Here is a 22,092-nt window from a genome sequence, read left to right on the forward strand (position 1 = left end):
TGAAAAATCAATTGGAGTTAGGCACTTAACTCACTCTGGTCCTTATATGCCACTAGGTGCCTATCTGCATCTTTAAGGGCCTAAATACTTCTGTAAAATTGACCCTAAACCCTGAAAAGAGTTAAAAGAAGTAAGACAAACCTGTTTTATATTCTTAACCCACCATGCCACAGTCATGCAAGCTGCTTCACACGGGCAGAGCCCGGTGACTGTGCAGAGCTCCACTCAAGTCAGTGGGACGCCATGTGGGCCTCTGGGTCTGGGAGAAGCTATTGGTTACCACACGGTGCTTTCCCCCTCATTTTGGTGGCGGGGAGGGGAAGGAGGATTCCAGAGCATAGCACATACTATTTTCAGTTAATACCAAACTATACAAATCCCTAATCCAGGTCATTATTATACAGATTAGCAAACAGAATTGCTCTGAAATTTTTGCAATTTGGTAGTCATTTCAACCCAATTTGTATTGCCGGATTGTTTGTTTTATTTCTGAATCGCAAAATGAACCCTGAAGATTGAATTTATTGTAATGTCAGCTGCAATTGCTGCTTATAAATATGTCTTAAAATACACACCAGAGTTACCATATTTCTTTTCAGCAGTTCCATCAATATCCTGCAGAAACCCCCAAGACATGATTTCAAGGAACCAGGAGACACTCACTATGTGTGTTATAATAACAATAACAAATACTTTATCCTTATGCTGCATCTTTCTTCCCAAAGAGTCTTAATGTATATTACCAACTATGGGCCTCATTCTGAGAAATGCTGAGCCACCCACCCTCCGGTTGACTTTGACATGGGCTGTGGGTTCTCACATACACAGAGTAGTGCTTTTAGGCTGTGCTGGGAAAGATGACCTACACATCAGGTTTAAAATATCTGGTTTCCCTGTAATCATAGGTTAAAATCTAGACAGGGATGACACAACTCTCAATCCTCAAGACAGAGATTTTTCATTACATGCGGTTTCCCCCAAATGGATTAAAGATCTTTTTGCCAAAACCTTAAAAAGAAAGCCCCGGTGGATATTAAAGTGGTCATGATGCATTTTGCAAGAATAGGGGATTTGCCCTGGTGTATCTACAAAATTCACCTCCCTGCACTGTTGTGCTCTCTCTTATATATGTATCCCACTCCAAAGCCGCTACCATGTCCTGGTGGTGTATGTATATATTTGTAAAATGTGTCATGATGAAAGGTGCTGTGTATGTGTAAAATATGTTTTTAAGTTTACTGTGTTCAGCTGGGACACACTAAATTGGGATGGCTGCTTTATTGATGTGTCTTCTGAGGAAATGGCTTACCTTAGTTTATATTAGTAACCTCTGCTTAAATGGGATAGTATTAGCACAAATCGTATTTAATTCAATGGAGGAAAAAAAGTGATTTTTAATCAAATGTTCAGTAGGAGTGAAATTCTAAAGCCTGCTCATTTACATGTTATTGAGAAAGATTCCCAGGGACAGTTTCCTGGCTACCCAGGAAGTTGTGGTCAACAATAGCTGGGTTCCAATTGCCTCAGTCAAGGGGCTGAAAGTTCAGGCTTCAGTCTGCACCTTTGTAATTATTTTCCTTAAAAATCCTCTTTATATAACTATACATTGTCAGGTAATACAATAGAAAAGTTAATATAAACCATAGTCTTTAATACAATGGGACATACAGTCAGTTACTAGTAAGCTGTAGTACATAGCTTACGGTGTTCAGACTTGGCTTGATTTTTCAGTCTCAGGGAGATTTACCAAGCTGGTGAAGTTTGAAGCAAGAGTAGACTGCTCTGCAAATAGCTTCATGACTAGCTAAACTGCTTAGTGAGCATGCACACTTTCTAAATGATATGCAATAATAGTAAAAGAGCAACTGTATAATTTATTTTACATCTGTCTAGGGCCTTCCATCTGTCCATTTATATCTTGCCCTTTCAAAAACATTGATATATTAAGCCTAACGCTACATTTGTGATGGCATATATTATTACTGTTCTTTTACAAATGGTGAAACTGGGGCATAGAAAAAGTTAAGGTGAAAACTTGCAGAAAAGTTTCATTAACTTTGGATGTTCAAATCATGACATCTAAGGTTTGATTTTCAAAGGTGCTGATCATCTGTGTTCCCACTGACTTCATTAGGTTCTCAGCACCCTAAGTGTACGTCTACACAGCAAAAAAATCCCCGCAGCTGTGAGTCCCAGAGCATGGGTTAACTGACTTGGGCTCCTACAGCCCATGCTCTTGGGCTGAAAATAGTAATGTAGACATTTGGGCTTGGGCTGGATCCTGGGCTCTGAGACCCTCGGCTTTCAGAACCTAGGCACCAGCCCAAGCCCAAATATGTACATTGCTATTTTTAGCCCCACAGCATGGGCCCTAGAAGCCCAAGTCAGTTGACCGAGGCTCTGAAACTCAGTGCTGTGGGGATTTTTTTGCTGTGTAGATGTAGGCTGAGTGTCTCAAGCTGGACTCACAAAATTAGTGGACAATTTTGAAAACTTTGGCCTAAGTGATTTGCCAAGTGTCATATCACTTCTCTGTGGTAGATCTTCCTTCCTCTGTCTAGTAATCCGATGGTAGTTTGCAATAACATACCATAGTGAAACTTCTCACAAGCCACCCCCAACCTTCCCCCAAGAAGTAAACTGTTGGTCATCTGGGACACAGTTTAATGCTATGGATGATACATTGAGCATGAAATGGCAATATCCACAAAATGAAGTCACTCTGTGCTGCTGTGTACACAGAGTAAATGTAGTTCAGGTGAAAGCTAACTTGCCTTGCTCTTTCAAACCTTTGTGGATAATGTGAAAGAAAATGTTTTGTTAACTCATAACTTTGTCATGTCACCAAAATATAATGTCACGCAGAGCTCCTTGAAGTAGCATAACGAGGTCCAGATGCAGAGTCTTGCTCTTCTTAGAACAGATTGAGTCACAGAGCACAGAACTAAGGTTTAAATCTGCATGGTGTAAACATAAGGATTTACAGTCCCGCTAAATGGCATGTCACTGTGTGACTGTCTTTATGCTTGGGTGTATGACAAAGCAAAGGGCCTCATGCTTAGCAGTGGGAAGAAGAGAAAACTTCACTTTTAGAATCTCTCGGGGGAGAAGGAGAAACAGGTTTTGTTGGCATTATATTTGTGGCGGTGAGGGTGCCGAGCCCTTGGCTAGCTTTGTTCTTCTTGAAAGGAAGTCACCCAAGAGCTTTCAGTAACCATCGGTTCATACAAAGTTTAGAGGTCTCCTGATTTCTATTCCCGACTGCCACTGACTCACTGAGTGACCCTAGACAAGACACTACATCTGTCTATGCCTCAGTTTTCAGATTTGTGAAATGAAGATAACTGTATAGACCCACGTTACAAGAGGGATGTAATTCTTAAATATTTGTTAATAATTATTGTTTGTACAATAAAATATGTAAATTGTTGTTAATTTACATGGTACTTTAACACATTCCCCACCCTTAAAAGTTCAGTCTAAATAAGACATATCAAACAGAGGACAAGATCCAGAATTTGAGAGCATATTTGAAAATGTAAGTCATAGATACTAGGTACAATCATCATAGTCAGTACCACATGTGGTAGGTTGCCTTCTCTACAGACTAACACGGCTGCTACTCTGAAACTTCTCTATCTGAGGGAACCCAGTTTATATGGTCTGTGTGTTTGTTAGAGCCATTTGAAATGTAACAAATGATTGTTTTGCTCTTTTGGGGAGATAGGTTCATTTGCCTTCACTCCTTTCCAATGAAGGTCGAAAAGATTTAACTAGAGCTGAGAAGGAAGAGGATAAAAGAGGCAAATCAGAAGAAGAGGCTCCCATTTCCAAAAGAGGGGAGCCAGCCAGGATCAAGATCTTTGAAGGCGGGTAAGTATCTCATTTTGTTTTCAGACTTTTATTACAGCTTGTTGCATAAGAGCTATCAGTAAAAACAAAGTCAAGTCAGTAAAGGTGTCTGGTGGATATCAGCAGGGGATGGCCAGGTATAGATCGACATGAGCAGTTCCCTTTTATTTTTCTACAGCCACCTTAAACCAAACACCCTTGAGATTTATACATAATTCAGGCTGGATTCAGTTTCTTTCCTGAGTTGGTCTTCAAGTTAGCAAGCACTTCTTTAGCACTGCTCTGCAGGTGGTTCAGTTGAGACAGCTGAAGAGTGCAGATATTTCCTGCAGCTGTCTCTGTTGGAGGAGATGATGGATTGCAGTGGAGATGATACCATATTTCCTAGTTCTTTTCAGAGTCTTCAGATCAAAATAAAGTTCTTGTTAGTTGTTTTACCTGTATGATGAAGGAATTGGAATGATCTTTTCTGATGCTGGGATTTTTTTGCTGGGGAGTTGAAAGGATAGATTGCATAGGCTTAGCAAACTGGTCAATTGACTAGTCAAATAATGTCAGTTGATCACTTATTTATTATTTGGCCATCATGAAATATTGTCAAATATTCCAAGAATGTCCTGATATAGGCAGCAGCCTACCTTTTGGATGGTGTCATTCTTTAATTTTTTTAGAACTTCATTGTTTTGTATTTTTCTGAGTTAAAGTACCTTGGTTAAGTAACTTATTTTTTGTAATTAGGCATAAGAATCCAATGCTAAGCCTACTGCCGACCATAATGTCTTGCTCTTTTTTGTTACTGTTGTTACTGTACTAATAAATTAATGCTTTAAAATATTTGACCATTTTTTACATTATTTCGTAATATTTGACTGGCCAATTGACCAATTGTTTTTACACAAGTCAAATGCTCAACAGTAGGATTGCTTTATATATGCTTGTTTGGGCTCACTCCCAACTATCTGATTTAGCTACCAGCGTAGTTCCAACCAAAAGCTCTAAATTTGCTCTATAATCTGTTCTTACTTCATGGTAATTCATTACACTCTCTTGCACTCGCTTAATATTTCTGATTATGTTTTGAAAAATAAAAATCAGTTAACAAGTAGTACATCAACGGGATACAATTAAGAATCCTACGTCCTATGTATTTCAAAGGGGCAAAAAAAACCTTCAGAAGCTTGTAGCAGGATAGGTCAGTCCTGCTGGGAGATGGTGAGTCCTCTTGGTTTTGTCTGGTTGGAAAAGACTTTGTTGTGTCAGGGATGCGGATCAAAATATGTAAACCAAAAGAGGGCTTAATGAAAGTTTACCATTAGGTTCAGTTCAAGCAATCCCTCTCTTGCTTAAATGTATGCCATCAAATTTACAAGTCAACTCAGCTTGCATAGATGTAGGCAATGGCATTGAGAGGTAGATCCATGCAGAGAGGTATAGAAGAGCAAACAAATAATAACATCTCATTTTGAACTCTGTGGCTAGCAACTCAATGTTTATTAATTAGCACCCTTCAGAATGAGTGAGTTCCCAGGATTTAGAAGGCAGGCTAGGGGACGGGAGCAAAGCCACACGTGGAAGATACTGTGCAAATACTCTTGTTTAGGCATGGTGGTGTTACTTCTGTGTAGCGAATGAATTTCTCATGGACAAATGATCTTGAATGTTATTATCTTTAAACACATGAAGCACCTCCATTACTGGTTCCTCTTGGAACTAGGAATCTCAAAGGGAAACTTATATTCTGGGAGTTAGATACCTTGTCATCTGTGATCAAGCAGAAGGACAATCTGATGTGGCTGAAATTCATCCTACTTTACACAGATCAGCACAGGAGTCTCTCTCCCAGAGTGACCCATTTTAAGAGAATTCTGCTCTAAACAGTAGGGAAATGAACTGTAGGTGTCCCACTCAGGGCTTAATTGAAAGACCTATGTTCCCCAATACTGAGCGAAATCCAGTCTCGTAACCACATTTTTTAAAACTTTACACTCTTTAAAAAACAAAACAAAGTAACTCTTTTTAACATGCTCTGTGTAACATAACATCAATGAATGTATTACTCATCCTGAAATAACCTTACATTTTATTTCAAAACAGCAGTACAATTGACCCAAAAAAGCCATACTTCTGTATATAGAAGAGAAGATGACAGCTGCTTACTCCCAAGCATAATCAGTGATGCAGCACATCAGAAATGGGTGCTAAAATATTACCTCCAAATTATAGAGTAAAGGCTCTGCTCAGAGCTCTGATTGTCAGCACGGGGAAAGTGGTTCACCGGAGATACTATGGGAACACTCAGTGGTCAATGTCTTATCATACCAGTGCAGCTGTTGATATGGAACAAATTAGCCCCTAACACACTTTACATTCTTGCTTGGCAAAGTGACTCTTCTCAGGACACTTTCTACCAGTGAAGTGACCAGCCTTCAGAGGGTTCTACAGGGACTTCAGTACTATATAAGTGGTTTCACACTCAGTCTGCTGGGATTATTTTTCAGAATTTGGTTACCCACTCCCCCAAAGAAGTTATCTCACTGTGTTTTTTTCAAAGGGACAATACCCTCTTTCCCTTATTTTCCCCTTCATCTCTTTGCCTCACCCTGGTCCTATAGTATTGGCCAGACCCATCCTACTAACCAACCATGGTTGGTCGCAGATCTTTTGGGAGCTTTTTAATGCTTCTTGTGGGTCAACCGGAGAGAGTCACTGCAAAGCAATTCAAGATGCTGCTCCCACAAAAGCTGAGCTTGTTGCATCTCTCTCACTCCAGCTCTCTCTTTGTCTCTCTCTGGTTCTTTCTTTCTTCAGACTCCTCTCTCATTCTCACTGCTGCTGTCAGCACTCGCCTCCCTCCATACTGCTATTACTCTTTGGCTTCACCATTCAACTTCTTCCCACAACTACATCATTTACAGTGCTGCCTCCCAGCTGCTGCCCAGCCTGCTAACTAGAATCTTATTGCTTGGCTAGTGAACAGGGGAATCAGAGCTATACCTCAAGATTTCCATTACCCATTAGCCAATCTTAAAGTACAAGAGTGATGAACTAAACAAACCTTACAGTGAATCTGTGAGAGTCTACAGACCCCACGTTTGACAGTCCGACTTGCCCCAATGTCACTCACTTTAAAACATGTAGTGTTGTAGCCATACTTTACAATGTCTCTCTGGCAGTTCTGAGAGGCTGATGGCTGGTTTTGTTGCATTTTACCTCCAGGGGACTTTTTAACAGAGATGGTCCCAAACTGGAGCTCCAGATCCAAATGCTCTTGAACTTCAGAGAAGTTCTGATTCAGAACCGAAGTTTTGTTGATGCTGAACATTGCCCTGAAGGTTTCATTCATGACTGTATTCAAAATCTAAAGTTAAGGGACAGAAATGTTCCCCTCTGGATCACAGCAGCATGGTGGTGACCAAAAAGTGGACTGTGTGAAATGTTTTGGGTCTCGGGCCCATCCACTAATAAGTAGCTCTTCATATCACCACAAGGCCGTTAATTGGACCCCTGTTGGCTGCCTCAGAAGACAAGATAAGAACTAAGTGAGCCACAAGAGTCTGGGCTATGACAGTGATTTTTAAATGAACCTAAGGGAGCAAAGCGCCCAACTCCCATTGAATTTTATTGGGATTTAGACATCTAACTTCCTTAGGCTTCTTTGAAATCTCAGCCTATGCTTTTCACCATGTCAGGGTTCAGGTCTATTTGGGAGTATGAGTGAAACTTGTCTGGTTCTGCCTGTACTTTACCTGGAGCTGAACAAAGGACTTATCCCCAGAGCTGTCAATCAGAACTTTCAAACCAGAACTAATTCCACTTCAGAGAACAAACCCCAAAACTGAAACCCATTTGGCCAGTAGTTTCAGCTGCTGGATTTCACTCTTAATGCTGAAAATTCTTAAGAATTTATAGGTTTCAGAGTGGTAGCCGTGTTAATCTGTATCAGCAAAAAGAACGAGGAATCCTTGTGGCACCTTAGAGACTAACAAATTTATTAAATAAATTTATTAATAAATTTGTTAGTCTCTAAGGTGTCACGAGTACTCCCCATTCTTTTTAAGAATTTATATACAGCCATGAATCTGCAACTGCACCAAACTTTCACCCAGCATACACAAACCTGTCCTATGAAGGGCCTTACTGTACAACAACTGGTGTCATTCATTTTTCTGAGCTCAGAGACTGCCACTGTGTTTATTTAGCTCTCTTAATACAGTGTCTCTCAAGTGGCCTTTGCATGAAAAGGTCATGCCACAGCTGATACTTCTTGCAGAGATAATAAAAACACCCGCATGGTGTTTGACTGAAAGACACTGAAGTGATTTGGAACAATGAAAATGATCTTTAAAGGTCTAGTGGATCAGTGCTAGTTTGGGAGCAGTGTCATGATTCCTCAGTGATTCTGTATCATCTTCATCAATACACTTCAGTATTTCACAGGTGTTGTCCCCATTTTGAAATCTTATATCATGAAATTGTACATTGATATTGACTAGGTTTGAAAGAAGGGAGTCTGTCATGGTAGGAGAAACCTGGCCTGCTTACTATGCATTAGTGTTTCCAAGATGAAATCTAATATTCTGGGGAGTAGTTACAGTCAATATATGTTCTACTGTTTCATGGCCAACCCCTCTGCGCTTTCACAATACTGCATCTATTTGTTCATTGCACCAGTTGATTGCAGTGGGGAAGGTAATGCTAATATCTAAACTGGTTAGTCACTGATAGCTTTCACTTATGCTTCTACAAGACTATCGCATACAACTGGTACTTTATAAAAGGGGAAGGCAGAAGTGCGTTCTCAAGAAAGCAGACACAAATGGGCTGGCTCGTCTGTTGTTGTTAATGGTAAAACTTTATTTTTCTTTGTAGGAGAAGATCATGGGCTGAATTCTCCTCTCATTCACACCTCTTTTAAAACAGTAAAACTCCACTGTAGTTACTCCAGATTTACACCAGCACATGTGTGTAACTCCACCAGTTTAACCAGATTCTAGTCTCATTTTCTCATTACTCTGGTTTTACACCAGTGTAATTTCATTGACTTCAGATGAATTGCTTCTGATTTACACTGGTATAAGTGAAAGAAGAATTACCCTCATCACATTTCATTTTTGCACATCTTTGGTTGTAAGGGCAATGTTGTCTGGGTTCATTTTGCATTAGAGACTTGTTGTGGTTGATTTGGGGGGAGTCAGAGCAGCATTCAGGCCCTTGCTAGGATCACTCTTCTTCTTGTTCTAATTCCTTCATCCAGCCTCTTTACTAAAACTTCACCACTGATGGCTGTAGTGTCATCAACCCTGAAGTCCTTTGAATCAAGGTTATGATTTCAATCTAAAAACACCATCCCACTCCCTTGAACAGACTAAATGTCTAATTGAAAGAATTCAAAACCCACTGCCTTGTCTTTCTAGTACAATGCAAATCATTAGAGGACTAGATGAGATTCAAACTTGTTGCTCCCCAGAAATTCCCAGGGTTGAACTGCAAGTTACTCTGCCTTGCAGTGCTGTTTTCCAGACCCCATGCTGCAAACTTGTAGATGGGATTGTAATTAAAGTGGTTCACACATCTGCGTAACCCAGCCTGCTTGGTCAGAGAAAGTTTCCCTTCAGTCTAGGGCAGTGGTTCTCAAACTTTATTTTTTGTGGACCACTTGAAAATTGCTGAGGGTCTCAGCGGATCACTTAATGATCTTTCCAAATGTTGTTTGTACCATTAGCTAACTATTGTAAAGCACTTTGGATAAAAGCACTATATAAAAAAAACTTAATAATTAATGGTTTTTTGTTCTACAAATAAAAGCACACAACTCATATTTTAAAATCAGTAATCTTACCATTCGAATGCGATGGATGTGCCCTCTCTTCCCCGCTGCGGCAGCCCCCAAGCTCTCTCCCCCCCAAGGTCTCTCCCCGGCAGCTGCAGCCCTGGAGCTGGGGAAAGTCGCCTCTTTCTCTGGCTGCCGCAGCCCTGCACATCCCAAATTCCCCCACCCCCCTTCTCACCCCACTGCCCCCTCCCACCTACCTCCTATTCCCCCCAAGGTCACCACCTCACCTTACATGTGCGTCTTCTCCAGGGTCCAAGCACCTAATTAGTGGAGCCATGCCTGCGCGGCTCCACTAATTGGGGGGTGGCCCTTAGTTCTCGTGTATGCGGCCGCCCAGGCCCACACCTTAGAGGGAACTATCCGCGGACCACCTGAATGGAGCTCGCAGACTACTGGGGGTCCACAGACCACAGTTTGAGAACCTTTGGTCTAGGGGAAATGTAGAAGCCTTGGGGCTGTTTTCTCAGACTTCAACATCACTACTAATTAATGGATACATTTAAAAAAAATCTTTTTTGGAGCATGTTAGCTGCCTTCAACTGCTTTTTCCCCTGTGATTTCTCACCTTGGTGGACAACCTGTAATCTGTGGTTGGCTTCTCCTTGATGATCTCATCCCCTTTGTATGACAGGCTGTGGAAACTGCAGTTCCAGACACTAGCTGACACTCCTCATGGCAAATCCCTGGCACAACAGTGCAAATGTTTCACTACCCCAGAGAAACTCTCTTCTTTAAACACACGAAGTTTCGCAATGTGCAACTCCAAACGGAACCCAATTCACTAGGTTTCCTTTGCTACTTAGATGAGCTCAAGGAATTCACCTGTTTTATTTTTAAAGGTTTCAGAGTAACAGCCGTGTTAGTCTGTATTCGCAAAAAGAAAAGGAGTACTTGTGGCACTTTAGAGACTAACCAATTTATTTGAGCATAAGCTTTCGTGAGCTACAGCTCACTTCATCGGATGCATACACATATACATATGCATCCGATGAAGTGAGCTGTAGCTTACGAAAGCTTATGCTCAAATAAATTGGTTAGTCTCTAAGGTGCCACAAGTCCTCCTTTTCTTTTTATTTTTAAAGTAATTTTTCCCAGAGACATAGGCTTGAGCACATAATGAGCCATGTATCAGCTAAGGAGGACTCTGACGTGGCTGACATCAGCATAAGACAGAGAAATTTTATTGCGGCGGGGGGGATTAATATCTGCATGAGAGAGAATGTTGCTAATTCTCATTCCTTCCTCTGCAAACCTGCTCAGTCTCTCATACACACCACTTCTCCGCACAGCTTTGTGGTGAGGTTCTGCACGTCTCTGAAGCGCTTATAGTGTTAAATGTTAATGTGTTTGTCGTGCATACACTCTCTGCAATTACAGCTTGAAGAATTCCTATTGTAATATTTTGCTTTTCAAAGATTAAATGAAGTGGCTTCCCTAACTCTCACTAATGTGGGGCACTTCACAAGGGAAGGGAGCGGTTCCTGCGACCAGAGAGCTCAACAGAGCATCATGGTAGCTTTCCAATTAGGCCAAAATGATCAGTGTCATTAATTTGGGGGGCCTCCAGCTGTTGAGGGCTGGACCCCTGATTTTCAGAGCTGCAGAGCTGCACAGCTTTGAAATTGTGGAAACATAGCACCTGTGAAAACCAGGCCCCAGGTGTTTCAGGGTGGCATGTGAGACAGCTGGTGCGCAGATATGAACCCTGCTTGGTTGAAACCAGAAGCCTGTGGTGCGCTTGCTTCTTAAGGAAAGAAAAGGGAAAATGTGGTGGGGCAGGACTTGGACCCAAGTCTCTGAAATCTGGAAAATTTCTGTCTCTTGAGCATTTACTTTAAAATGTGGGGAGCGGGGGCACTTTGATCTTTGGAGCCACAAGGGGCAAGAGTTTCAAACCTTTGTAGGGGACATCATTGCACAATCCCTACTGGGCTCCCCTGGGGAAGTGCCTCAAAACACCCATGGCAGATGTGAAAGCCCCCAGCCATTACGGGTAAGTGTTTGTTTTTTGTTTGTTTGTTTTTTTTTGTTTGGGGGGGCGGGGTTGGGTTTTGGTTTTATTCCTAATTTCAAAAAATTAGATCAGTCCAAAGTGTTGGAACCTCTGCAAGAGCCGTAGCACAGCCTCCACTTCTCTGTCGCAAGAATTCTCCCGTCCCCCCCTTTTTAACCAATGAGCTGACGTTTGGGTGTATTCTCAAGACTCATAGTGCCCAGACCCGCCCCGATGAGTAATGGTGGGATGGAGGGTGAAGAGCTGTGTGCTACATTTCATGGTAGGAGACAAAACATTCTTGCTCAGACACATTCAGAAATGATAAGGCCTCTTCTGAGCACCATAAATGTACACTATGCTTTACAGAATATAAGCAAGGCATGTTCTCTGCTCAAAGAGCTTCCAGTCCAGACAAGACAAGACACAGGGCAGTGGTTCTGGCGAGGGGAGAGTCTGAGTTACTAATGCTGAGAACAATGGAGGCAGGATTGTTGCAAGAGGTAGATTTGCATGTGGTGAGAGAAGGCGCTTGGTGGATGAATTCAGGAAGACTCTTCTAGGAATCAGAGTAACAGCCGTGTTAGTCTGTATTCACAAAAAGAAAAGGAGTACTTGTGGCACCTTAGAGACTAACCAATTTATTAGAGCATAAGCTCACGAAAGCTTATGCTCTAATAAATTGGTTAGTCTCTAAGGTGCCACAAGTACTCCTTTTCTTCTAGGAATAGGAGTCAGCCTGGTAGAAGGCAGGAAGTAAAGTGCAAGAGGAAAAGGAAAATGAGAGATCCAGAAGGGAGGACGGGTACAGAGAAATAAGAGAAGAGCTGTGACATGTTTGGAAACCAGCTCTGCACATCTCAGTGTATGTCTGTTTGTTGTAAATAGCTGGCTGGATTTGTCAGATGAGAATTACTTTGTCTTGGAGAGCTAACGGTTTCCCTTTCCAGTAAGAGCGTGGGATAGCTCTAGCTGGAACACAATGCTGCGTACCAAACCTGCCACTCAACAGATGGTGTCTGCATTCCACGAGCGCTTCTGTAAGAAGTAACCTCAGGTTATTAGCTTTTAAAATAGATTATTAATATCTGATGGCAGTAAATTCATTGCGTGTTTCCATACTCTGAAGTGCTGTAATTTTCTGTCAGAGCTTGGAGCTGGAATGAAGTCTGCATTTTCCTTGCATTAGTGACATGCCCAGTCATTCTGTGAGTGGATGCCATTATAAAGAGCTGGGAATTTACAGTTTTCAGTAGGCTTCTTATCATCAAAGCAGGTGGATGCCCAAGTACACATGTGTGCATGCGTACACACATACACAGGAGTGTCATTCATGATTTGAGTACTGTGATACCTGACACTTCCTCCATCTTCTCCCCCGGGGCTGAGACTGAATAATGTCCTCATGTGCTGGTGGCTGACAGTGCCAAGGCAGGCTTTCCTTCAATACCACCTGTGTTTTCACTGAGCAGTTCCTGCACATGCATATTCTAGAGACAGTGCACTCTAGTGGTTAGAACAGATAACTAGGAATTGGGAATCTGCCCAAGACACACTGTGACCTTGGGAAGTCACTTTCCCCTCTGAACTTCAATTTCCTTGTCTGTAAAATGAGGGTGATAATGCTTACCTACGTCAGACAGGGGTTGTGAGGCTTCATTCTTTAATGTCTTTGAAAGGGCTTAATGTTCTTTGATGAAGACTGTTAGTGTTTTCCCCCTCTTTTCTGCTCTGAATATCCACTCACTTAACTTGTCAAATTGGATTCACTGTGCTGTGTATTCCTGTTTCCCCAGGAAATTAGACAAATGCAGAATTTAGACTGGGTTATTGTCTGATTATTTTTTTTTTTTTAACGCAGTAACAATGTCTCCGTTGTACAGTCAGTCTGCCTGCCTGCCACATCCTCTCTGGCAAAAACTTCAAAGTGCAGCTCACTGTTAATTTTCCACAGGCATCTATTGAGAAATATTATGTACTGTTTCCTGCCCAACCTGGCGAGAGAAGCTCACCTTCTCTGCAGCGATTTCTCTCCTACTGAGCGGTGACTCTGACCCAGTCACTTCAGCAGTCTATACTGGCTGCTTCTGGGAATTTCCTGGCGGTGGCACAGGAGGCTAAGCAGTAGTCTGTCTAAAAAGGGCAGTCCATGGAGGGTTACACTCAGCTCCTCATGAGATTTTGCCTTTTAGAGGCCCTATAAAAGTGAGCTTTGGGTTAAAATTAGGGGAAATAAAAGACTGAACTGGCCATGAGTATGGAGCTAGCAGGGGAGCCCCCAGGTCATTGTTCAGGTACTATGGATGGATGGAGCCAGTAAGCTGCATTGCTAACAGCTCTGCTGTTCCTGATCAGGGGATGAAGAGAGGGCTTGGGCTCTGGGGCTGTCAGTCACCTGTCTCCAGCGCTAAGTTAATTAAATTAATTAAAACAATCCAAATAAAATGTGTGCATATGTTGTTCCAGTTACTCAGTGTGTGTTCATGGTAACACCCCCTAGGGTACTTGTGCAGTCCACATGGATAAGAAGGAGCAGACCCTCCCCATGTGCTCACAGATGAAGACAGAGAGATCGCCAAGGAGACAGAGATGAGGGAGAGTAGGACAACAACATACTTCTTTCCTTTCTTCTCATGTAATATACGGGTCAGCTCAGTTCACTATAAGCAGCATGGCAGAGAGGGTCTTCAAAGGAGGCCCCAAAATGGAGAAGAGAGAGGCCTTGCACAAAGGTCACACCAGGCCTGCGGGGTCAGCATGAAAGTAGGCATGCACGTGTTTGTGTGAGGAGCTGCCAACCGGGCAGTTGAGTGGGCATATTGGCAGAACATCAGGGCACAATGTGAAGTGAGGTGAGTCCGGGTAAATAGAAAGGCATAGTTAAATCCGAAGCAATAGAAGATGTGGAACCAGTGAAAGGATTCAAAGAGGGGAGTGACATGATCAGAACGACAGGGAGAGATGATGACTTTCTGCACCCCAGCGTCTCCCGCCCCAGTTCTGGACGTCTGAGCTGCTCGCCTCTCCCTGAAGCTCACAGAGGCGGATCAGGTTTTGTGTCTCAGCACCTGCTTGCTGACAGATTGTGCCTCCACAGCAGCAGACAGTGGTGGCTTCCTTTGCTCCTGCCCTTCCTCCTACTATTTTAACTTTTCTGCCCAGTTTTCTTGGCAATGGGGAGCAGTGTTCTCCCTCAGCATTCCTCCTGCCCCCTGAGATGGTTAACCCTATGGGGGTTTATCCCTGCCTGAGCCTGCTGCAGCATCTCCCTACTGGCTCCTCTGCCCCTTACAGCCTTGGCAGAGCAGCCAAGGAAGCACCGGGTCAAATCCAAGTGCTGCTCTATATGTGAGGCAGCCTTCCCAGGTTCGGCAGATGGCAAGTTATGCCCAGCCTGCACCCAGCTTCCATCTTTAACTCTGCTAGCTCTTGGGGCTCTGAGTCAGACAGGCACATGGGGTCCCCTACCCACCAAGGCAGATACGATTCCTGACTTTAAAAACCTCAAAGGAAGGAGATTCCACCACCTCCCTAGGTAACGCATTCCAGTGCTTCACCACCCTCCTCGTGAAATAGTTTTTCCTAATATCCAACCTAAACCTTCCCCACTGCAATTTGAGACTATTACTCCTTGTTCTGCCATCTGCTACCACTGAGAACAGTCTAGAGCCATCCTCTTTGGAACCCCCTTTAAGGTAGTTGAAAGCAGCTATCAAATCCCCCCTCATTCTTCTCTTCTGCAGACTTAACAATCCCAGTTCCTTCAGCCTCTCCTCATAAATCATGTGTTCCAGTCCCCTAATCATTTTTGTTGCCCTCTGCTGGACGCTTTCCAATTTTTTTACATCCTTCTTGTAGTGTGGGGCCCAAAACTGGACACAGTACTCCAGATGATGCCTCATCAATGTCAAATAGAGGGGACCAATCACGTCCCTCCATCTGCTGGCAATGCCTCTACTTATACAGCCCAAAATGTCGTTAGCCTCCTTGGCAACAAGGGCACACTGTTGACTCATATCCAGCTTCTCATCCATTGTAACCCCTAGGTCCTTTTCTGAAGAACTGCTGCCTAGCCATTCGGTCCCTAGTCTATGCGGTACATTGGATTCTTCCATCCTAAGTGCAGGATTCTGCACTTGTCCTTGTTGAACCTCATCAGATTTCTTTTGGCCCAATCCTCCAATTTGTCTAGGGCCCTCTGTATCCTATGCCTACCCTCCAGCGTATCTCCACTCCTCCCAGTTTAGTGTCATCTGCAAACTTGCTGAGGGTGCAATCCACACCATCATCCAGATCATTTATGAAGATATTGAACAAAACCGGCCCCAGGACCGACCCTTGGGGCACTGCACTGGATACTGGCTGCCAACTAGACATGGAGTCATTGATCACTACCCGTTGAGCCCAACGATCTAGCCAGCTTTCTATCCACCTTATCGTCCATTCATCCAGCCCATATGTCTTTAACTTGCTGGCAAGAATACTGTAGGAGACTGTGTCAATAGCTTTGCTAAAGTCAAGGAACAACACGTCCTCTGCTTTCCCCTCATCCACAGAGCCAGTTATCTTGTCATAGAAGGCAGTTAGATTAGTCAGGCATGACTTGCCCTTGGTGAATTCATGCTGACTGTTCCTGATCCTCTCCTCTAAGTGCTTCAGAATTGATTCCTTGAGGACCTGCTCCATGATTTTTCCAGGGACTGAGGTGAGGCTGACTGGCCTGTAGTTCCCAGGATCCTCCTCCTTCCCTTTTTTAAAGATGGGCACTACATTAGCCATTTTCCAGTTGTCCGGGACCTCCCCCAATTGCCATGAGTTTTCAAAGATAATGGCCAGTGGCTCTGCAATCACCTCCGCCAACTCCTTTAGCACTCTCGGATGCAGCGCATCTGGCCCCATGGACTTGTGCTCGTCCAGCTTTTCTAAATAGTACCGAACCACTTCTTTCTCCACAGATGACTGGTCACCTCCTTCCCATGCTGTGCTGCCCAGTGCAGTAGTCTGGGAGCTGACCTTGTTCTACGGGTTCTACTCCATCTTCATAGTACAGAAGTACACAGGGGGTATCAGAGCCATTCTTAACTTCAAAAGGCTCAGTAGAATATGAAAATGAGGTTTTGGATAGACACCCTGACTTCTACAGTGTCATTGCTGTCCTCGGGGAACTTCTTGACTTCAGTAGATGTAGCAAACGCATATCTCCCTATCCCCATCAGACTGTGCTGTTGGAGACTTCTGAGGTTCGCCTCCAGCAGGAAATGTTATCAGTACTGAATACTCATGTTCGACCTGTCCTCGGGCCCGAGGGTTTTTCCAAAGATGTTGACAGTGATAATCAGACGGCGGTAGCAGGGAATTTTCCTGTGCCCCTTCCTGGATGACATCCTGTTCAGAGCTCCATTTTGATCAGCTGCACACAGGGCCATGTCTCAGATGTTAAATTTCCTCAGGCACATGGCTTCATCGTCAATGCCAAGAAGAATTCTCTGGTGCCATCCAGGAATTTATTTTCTGGAGGTCTACCATAGGACTATGCCTCCAACTGCTAGGAGTCCTGGTGTCATGCGTAGGGATGACTCCATGGCACAATCACACAGCAGAAGCCTTCAAGCTTTCATACTAAAGGTTTGGGACCACGCCCTGATACACATGAAAGATCAAGTACGGGTTCCAGCACAGATGTTCAACTTCTTACAACGGTGGTCAATCCATTACAATGTCTGCAAAGGCATCCCAAGCTGCCTTCCATATACTTTAACCCTCACAACCAATGCTAGCCTGAAGGGCTGGGGAGCTTACTTGGAGACCCAAACATCCCAGGGCCTCTGGACTTAGGAGGAAAAGGCTCACAGCAGAAACCTCAGATACCACAGTGAGGAGTGCTGGCTGGCTAAATAGACTCATAGACTTAAAGGCCAGAAGGGACCATCATGATCTAGTTCAAAGGTTCCCCAACTTTTCTTACTATGTACCCCCTTCCAGATCTACCAGATCTTCCTATGTACCCCCTTCCAGATCTACCAATCGGGCTGCAAGGTAAAAGGAACAGAGAGAGAGGAGAGAGCGAGAGAGAACAAAGGGCTGTTTTGGGGCAATTATCAGTGGAGTAAAGGAGGGTATGGGAGAATAGGACAAGTAATGAGATCCAAGCTGTTGGTGGAGCATGATTGCACAGCACCTTGAAGGTGAGCACAGGAAAATTATAATTGATACAGTACATTGGTACTGCACTGAAAAATGTAGAGTACACATTCATCCATTGATCATGTGCTTCATTGACTACTCGGAAAGCATTTGATACCGTCTGACATGAGTGTCTTTGGAGGATACTGGCGGACATGGGCAGTGGTGCTAGAACCAGAGGTGCTGGGGGTGCTCCCGCACCCCCTGGCTTGAAGTAGTAATAACAAACACCAAATATGTGGTTTCCATCATCAGCACCCCCACTATAAAAATTGTTCCAGTACCCGTAGACATGGAGATTCCAAAGCTTCTCATTGAACTCATTGCAAGTCACTGCCACCAACAACAGACCATGGTGTAAACAGCAGTAGGTGACAGTGAGTGGTTTTCCACTGGGCAGGGTATGAAACAAGAGTGTATTTTGTCCCCAAACCTCTTTAACATATATGCAGAATTCGTTATGAGACGTGCCTTGGAAGGTTTTGACAAAGTGGAAGGAGCTAGGCTCTCCATTGATGGACACCTCTTCATCGACCTCAGATATGCTGCCGATGAAACGCTCTTTTCTGCAACCATTGATGCAGTGCAACAAAAGTTGGTGTCTGTAAGAACAGGGCGTGAGTCCTATGGACTATTCCTGAATGCAACAAAAAGAGTGACTAAAACAGGATACGAGTGGACATCACAATTAACAGACAAGCTGTTAATTATCTGGGATCATACGTATGCAACCAAGGAGGCTGTTCCAAAGGAATCAGAAGATGACTAGGGATAACTCACTCCGCTGTGCCTCTCTTAAGAAAGCATAGATCTCGAAATGTACAAAGGGCAACTGGTGAAATGCCTAATATTTTCCATAGTGATTTATGGATGTGAATTTTGAGAAGTTAATGTGACTGATAAGAAAAAAAATAAGCATTTGAAATGTGCTGCTGACGAACACTCTTGCATATCTCCTGGACAGAAAAAAAGATGAATACTTATATTGGAAATATTATTGAAGAGAAGTGGACCCTGATGTTGAAAACCAACAAACACAAACTTATGTACGTTGGTCACATTCGGTGTAGAGACAGAAAAAACCTTGAGAAATTTATTTTGGAAGGAATGGTGGGGAGTCATCATATTAGGGGACAACCAGCAAGGAATTGGATGGGTGGTGTGTGGCAGGTCACTGGAAGATCGGCTGCAGAGTGCTTGAAGTTAGCAGTGGATCATGATGGCTTTAGAAAATTGTTACGATGTCACTAATATTCAAACACAGATAAATGGATTTACTTACTCACTTAATGTGAATAAGGGGAGGCCAGTAGATGAATTCAGAGAGAAAAGAAGTCTGATCAGGTGTGGCAGATCATTTTAGCAGCTATGTTTTGCAGGAAATGAAGGAGAGAAATGTGGGAATTCTGGGGAGGGAGAGGTTGCAATAATTGAGGTGGGAGATGACTAGACCTTGGACTAGCATTTTAGCTGTAAGAACAGAAAATAAGTGTGTGTGTTTTGATATAGTGTGGAGGAAGAAGTGGCAGGAGAAGTGAAGGGAAAAGGAGAATAAGGAGTCAAAGATGACCTCAGTGATGGTGTGTTCATAGTAATGGCAACCAAACATACACCTACAATTGCTGAGTTAATGGGGCATGCGAGTGTATATGTATTTCTTATTCCGTACAAGTCCTCAGCTTTGTAAGAATAAACGTTCTTTCCAGTTTAATAAAAACTAATAGACTAGTTGGATATTCTCCCTTGTCAGGTCTTCCAAAGCTACAAATGTAAAAGAAGCCTTATTAAATACTTAAGTATGTCTATGATCACTCAGGCTGTCTTCTTACATTTCTAGATTCACAGACTCAATAGATTGTGTCTTATTCTGAGTCTATTCAGTAGGAGCCAAGTGTCTGGAATGATAAGGTCTTCATGTTTGCAGACTGCTTCATGGGCTTGTGGCAAACATCGGGATTATAGGCTTTTCACGTTATTGATTCAATGAAATGATCTCTACAGTCAATTCAGCAGAAAATTTTAGAAGGCAAATGTCTTTACCAGGTTTATTTAGGATTAGCCAACTCCTAACATCTGCACACCTTGGCAGCCTGTTCTATATAGAAGTAATTTATAGGAACTCTATAATAGATTCTGAGTACTGTGCAATCAGTTAGAAACCTGACATCCAACTAGACAGTCCCAGACCGAACCGGCTGTTACTCAATCCATAGTCCAGTAGATTCTCTGGTAAATAGGAAAAAGAGGACTTTGAAAATGTAATTGTGAACTGGATTTTGTGGGACCTCTTCCTCTAGCCTTTTGTCTTTATAAGAATGGAAAAATTACAGATGAAATAACCCATCTGTTCTCCAGGCAAATGTTAACATGATTAAAAAAACAATCAATCTTTCAAAATCTGATACTTGATTTTAGAATCTGTAAAATGTTAAAGAAAATTGGAGAGCCCCAGTGATGAGATGTGATGTGAAATTCTGGGGAACAATCCTGCATTGCTGAGGCAGTAGGAGACTGAGATAAAATTGTCAAACATATGTAATTTAGGAGCCTAAGTACCATTTTCAGAAATTGGTTTAGGCACTTAGGAGCTGAAATCCAATAGAAAGTCAATGAAACTTTGGCTACTAAGTCACTTCAGTGCTTTTGAAAATGCTCCACATTTTGGTTAGTTCCCTTCCTGGTAGAGGCACTCGTGTACTCGAGTGGCAGAACATGGGGCACAAACATGCTAATTGTAATGAGGAGGGCTGAGAGCAGATTGACTGAACAGTTATAGGCAACTCCATTACTTCCCGAAGGAGCAAGAACTGAGAGAGCCAGGAATCTACTGAATTTTTTATTTATTTTTTTAAACTTCAAACTTTGGGAAATACTCTGGATACGGATTAACTTTCTATTTTCAATATTCATCGTGTTGCCCATTCTTAAAATGGAGGCTCTGAGAAATGTTTTCGTTTACTACATCTTACTGCTCTTCCATAGCTTTCTGTAGAAATTCTTCTCAATAGATGACAACCCGTATTCCTACATTTTTATTCAAACTGCTAATAAACTTAGACTTTCGTGAGGTGTTTGACTTAGTACTACATGACATTCTGATTCAGAAATTAGCACTATACATTATCAACACAGCATGTGATAAATGGATTAAAAACTAGCCAATTAATAGATCTCAAAAAATACTGAACAATGGGGAGCCTTCATCAAACGGGGATGTTGCGTAGTGGGGCTTCCAACACTATCCAATATTTTTATCAATGATGTGGAAGTAAATCTAAAATCACTGCTGATAAAATTTGTGGATGACATAAAGTTTGTTGGAGTGGTAAATGATGGCAGGACAGTCATAGAGAGTGATCTAGATCACTTGGTAACCTGGGACCATTCAAGCAAATTTCATTTTAAGACCACCAAATGCAAAGTTATATACCTAGGAAAAAGGAATGCAGGCCAAACCTTTAGTAGTGGGAGGGGAAGGAGGCTGTATCCTGGAAAGCAGCATCTCTGAGAAGGATTTAGGAGTCAAAGTGGATCTTTGTGATCTATGGCAAAAAGGAATAATGTGATCCTTGGATGTATTTAATGGGGAGTAGAGAGGTAATTTTACCTCTGTGTATGGCATTGGTGAGACCAATACTGGAATATGGTGTCCAGTTCTGGTTTCTGCTTTTCAAAAAGCTTGTTGAAAAATTGGAGAGGGTACAGAAAAGAGCCACAAAAATTATTCAAGGGCTAGGGAGAATGCCTTACAGTGAGAGACTTAAAGAAATCCATTTGTTTATCTTATCATAAAGAAGATTGAGAAATGACAGTGTATAAGTACCTTCATGGGGAGAAAATAGTGGGTACTAAAGGGCTCTGTAGCAGAGAAAAACAGAACCAAAACCTGTAAGATGAAGCCAGTCCAATCAAATTAGAAATTAGGCACAAATTTTTAACAGTGAGAATGGAACAAACTGCCAAGGGAAGTAGTGGATTCTTCATTTCTTGAGGACTTCAAATCCAGACTGAATGCATTTCTGGAAGATACACTTTAGCCAAACAAAAGTTATGCTTCAGTCAAATACAAGTTATAAACGCTCATTACAGGGATAACTGGGTGAAATATAATGGCCAGTGATATATAGAAGGTCAGACTAGATGGTTTCTTCTGGCTTAAAACTCTGTGAATCTGCTCTGAGGGGATTATTGTTCCTCTTCCTCAGCAATGGAAAGATGCCACGTTCACAGG

The 22,092-nt window shown here is 42.6% G+C and overlaps 1 protein-coding gene across 6 annotated transcripts in view; it reads left to right on the forward strand.

The window, feature by feature from the left end:
• Positions 1–22,092, forward strand: part of HIVEP3 (HIVEP zinc finger 3) — a 493,156-nt gene that overhangs the window by 401,921 nt on the left and 69,143 nt on the right. For all 6 annotated transcript variants that reach the window (XM_078849452.1, XM_078849453.1, XM_078849451.1 and 3 more), the window contains one exon: positions 3,728–3,873. In XM_078849452.1, the coding sequence (XP_078705578.1) occupies positions 3,728–3,873 (146 nt within the window). The remainder of the gene's footprint in view (positions 1–3,727; positions 3,874–22,092) is intronic.

Source organism: Lepidochelys kempii, chromosome 19 (genome assembly GCF_965140285.1).
Source record: "Lepidochelys kempii isolate rLepKem1 chromosome 19, rLepKem1.hap1, whole genome shotgun sequence".
NCBI lineage: Eukaryota > Metazoa > Chordata > Testudines > Cheloniidae > Lepidochelys > Lepidochelys kempii.